The sequence below is a fragment of the Lathyrus oleraceus genome, chromosome 7 (genome assembly GCF_024323335.1).
Source record: "Lathyrus oleraceus cultivar Zhongwan6 chromosome 7, CAAS_Psat_ZW6_1.0, whole genome shotgun sequence".
NCBI lineage: Eukaryota > Viridiplantae > Streptophyta > Magnoliopsida > Fabales > Fabaceae > Lathyrus > Lathyrus oleraceus.
Window position 1 is genome coordinate 397,800,421 of NC_066585.1, and position 3,172 is coordinate 397,803,592.

General features: G+C 35.8%; 1 protein-coding gene across 1 annotated transcript; it reads left to right on the forward strand.

The window, feature by feature from the left end:
• The first annotated feature begins 221 nt into the window (after positions 1–221).
• Positions 222–740, forward strand: LOC127108224 (uncharacterized). The gene is made up of 2 exons (XM_051045650.1): positions 222–506; positions 611–740. Exons 1-2 carry the CDS (start codon positions 222–224, stop codon positions 674–676), a joined length of 351 nt encoding a protein of 116 aa, XP_050901607.1. The 3' UTR covers positions 677–740.
• The last annotated feature ends 2,432 nt before the right edge of the window (positions 741–3,172 follow it).

Genomic DNA, 3,172 nt, shown 5'->3' on the forward strand with positions numbered 1-3,172 from the left:
GTGCTTGGAAGTTTGATGATTATGGATGCAAGTTTGTTCATGTTCCAAACACCATAAGTTTGCATTGGTCTTTTGCATGCAGTAGGTGTGTGTGAGTTTGCATTGGTCTTTTGCATGCAGTAGGTCTTTTGCATGAGAAATGGAAGGTATATGAATGTGTTGACGTATTGAATCATTGTCTTACTTGGGTCTTATTGAATCATTTCTATATTACAGATAAAATGGCTAACCAAGACGATACCCATGCCGCGAATGAATCACGTAATAATGTTGAAAAAGAAATCAAACGAGGATTGACTGTTATGAAGTCAATCATTCGTGCAAGAGACAAGGGTGTAAAATTTGAAGTGCATTGGAGTGCTGAAGACCAACTAATTGAGCCTAACGGTTCAATGTTGGCAAGTTACATTGGTTTCCTTGTTCGACAACATATTCCGATTACATGTGATAATTGGAGAAGTCCGGACTTGAAGGTTGGCAAGGAAAAAATATGGTCGGAGATACAGGTACTTACCATATATTATTATAAGTTTTTTTTTTTACTATTTGTTAACCATATATTGTTATAATATGACTTTATAATAACACACTCCATTTGTATGTTTTTTAGAGATCCTTTCACATCGATGAAAGCCGGCAAAAATATTGTATTCAATTGGCCGGAAAAAGACTCTGAGGATTTCGATCCTTTTTGTGCAACAAATTTCTCAAGGATGAGGAAGGAAAATTTGTTGAAGGAGAACGGCCAATGAAGTATGCCGAGATTATTTCAGCCGATGAATGGGATAACTTTGTCGCCAAACGAAGAAACGAAAAATTCCATGTAATGTCTATTAATTATGGTATTATACAATTGTTAAGTTACTTGGTTCTAATATGCCTTAAACTTTTTTATCCAGGAAGTAAGCGACAAAAATAGGAAAAGGGCATCAAAACCCGCGTATCCGTACAAAAAAGGGCGTACGGGTTATGCACGGTTACAACAAAGAATTGTGAGTATATTCAAATGCTATGAGCTTATACATTGTCACAATATGTTATAATTGATGATCTTATAATCTAATTCAATGTGTAGCTAGCCGAGGAGAAAAGTGACGCAACATCTCTTCCGGAGCACGTATTATGGAAGGCTGCTCGGGTTGGAAAGGATGGGGCTGTCGTTGAAGCGGTCCAAAATGTTTATGACGAATGTGTAAGTATATGTAACATTATTTCTTTAATTATATCGAAAATTTTGTTAGACATATAATTCAATTTTAATCTCCTCTAATAATATTTCAGGAGACTTTATCCCAAACCGTACCTTCAACCGAGGTCCAGGATTGCAGGAGCGTACTTAGTCGAGTACTAAATATTCCTGAGTATTCCGGTCGTGTGAGGGGTAAGGGTTTTGGTGTGACTCCGTCGTCATTTTATAAAAAACCAAAAACAAAAAATCCTACCAACAAAGAGGTGATGGAGACCTTGGCGGAGTTAAGGGCACAAGTACTCCAACTGCAAATCGAGAATGCAAGGTATAGAGAGGAAAGGTGCGCCTCCGAGGCAAAAGATACTAGTGACCGAGCTAGTATCAATTATCAACCGAAATTTCCCGAGGTAATTATATATGTTATTATGAAATTAAAATAGCACTTTTTTACTTGACACATATACAAGTTAACAATAACATTTATTATTGGTTTAGGGCATTTCACCTTGTCAGCTGTATCTATCGTCACCAACTTATCGCATGGTTGGCAAGGGAAAAGTGCACAATACTTCGGGTGAATTACTTCACCATAATCCCCTCCCGGTGGGATTTATGAAAGTTTCGGTTGACCTCGTATTAGATACGGACGCCGTTCTACCATTACCTGACGTTGTTTCAGAGACAACGTTGATGCGAGATGCAGTCGGATCCTTTGTTGGTTGGCCGTCAGATCTAATTTTCCCTGATGCCGAGGTATATATGTTCTAAATGATTATGAATATTTAGTATTCACATTTCAATTCAGCTACAATTGTGATATTTAATCAATTATATGGTAATGTTAGACTCCTACAAGACCCACACATAAAGTTGGTAAAGGGATTTCAAGACGCATCGAGTCGGTTGCATCTCAAAAAGAGGTACAAATATATATACCCATTGAATTATATATGCAACGATTCTGTTGCATCACAAAAAGTCATGATTTATTTTATATGAATTTTTAGGTTCCCGGTCGAGAGTTGAAAAGCGCTGCTAAGGATATTCCAACGACGTCCGGGACAAAATCTCAAATTATGATGCGTTTTGAGAAAATGGTGGAGGAGTCCGATATTATGCATGGGGCCATTCGTACTATAAATTTTGATGAAGGTGTTTTCGGAGCTGCTCATTTCGAAATAATTGGAAAGGAGGACTTCCAACAACTTTTTGAACACGACGAATTGGGCATCGTTGTCATTCATACATACATATGGTACTCCGATCAATCTATAATTTACTTAGTTGAACAATTTATTTACACATTTCAATGAGTAGTCTAATGTTTATTATGTTTCTATTTAAGGTATATGTATGTAACATTGATGCGGGGAACTGAATTGTGTAACCGTTTCAATTTTATTGCTGCTTCCCGTATCAATGCAACGTTAATAACGAATAATCCAACATCCGTAAAGAATGATCTAGTCGATATATTCATGGCGGCCGGCGATAATACTACACCCAGTTTGTATTTTTTACCGTTTAATTCTGGCAACGGGTTAGATTTTCTTTCTAATAATTTCATTCTAATCTATGTATATCTTTTACGTAGAAAATTTTCATTCATCTAAATTTTTCTTTTATTTTACAGTGGTCACTGGGTGTTGGTTGCTATGGATCTTTCGAGACTAATAGTGTATTATCTCGATTTTTTATCGGGTGATTGGAGTAAATATCCGAATATGAAGAAGACGGTTGACGCGTAAGTGAAATTCCCCTAAATATTCATGTGTATTTGTATATTTAATTATGTCTGTCAGATTGATCTCAATATACGTTTTTATTTTGTTAGGGCAATAATAAAATTTAGATTGAAAAAGAAATACCGCAATAGGAAGGACATTACCTGGATCAAAGTTCAGGTATATATTAAGTATCTTATTTTTGCTTATAATAGTGTTTGTTTTTTTGCTTATAATAGTGTTTGTAAGAAATTAACTA

Bases quoted from the DNA above. Each gene is read 5' to 3' on its own strand.
- LOC127108224 (XM_051045650.1), top strand. From the start codon at position 222: ATGGCTAACCAAGACGATACCCATGCCGCGAATGAATCACGTAATAAT. The intron at 507-610 runs GTACTTACCATA...TATGTTTTTTAG, and splicing joins AAATATGGTCGGAGATACAG to AGATCCTTTCACATCGATGA.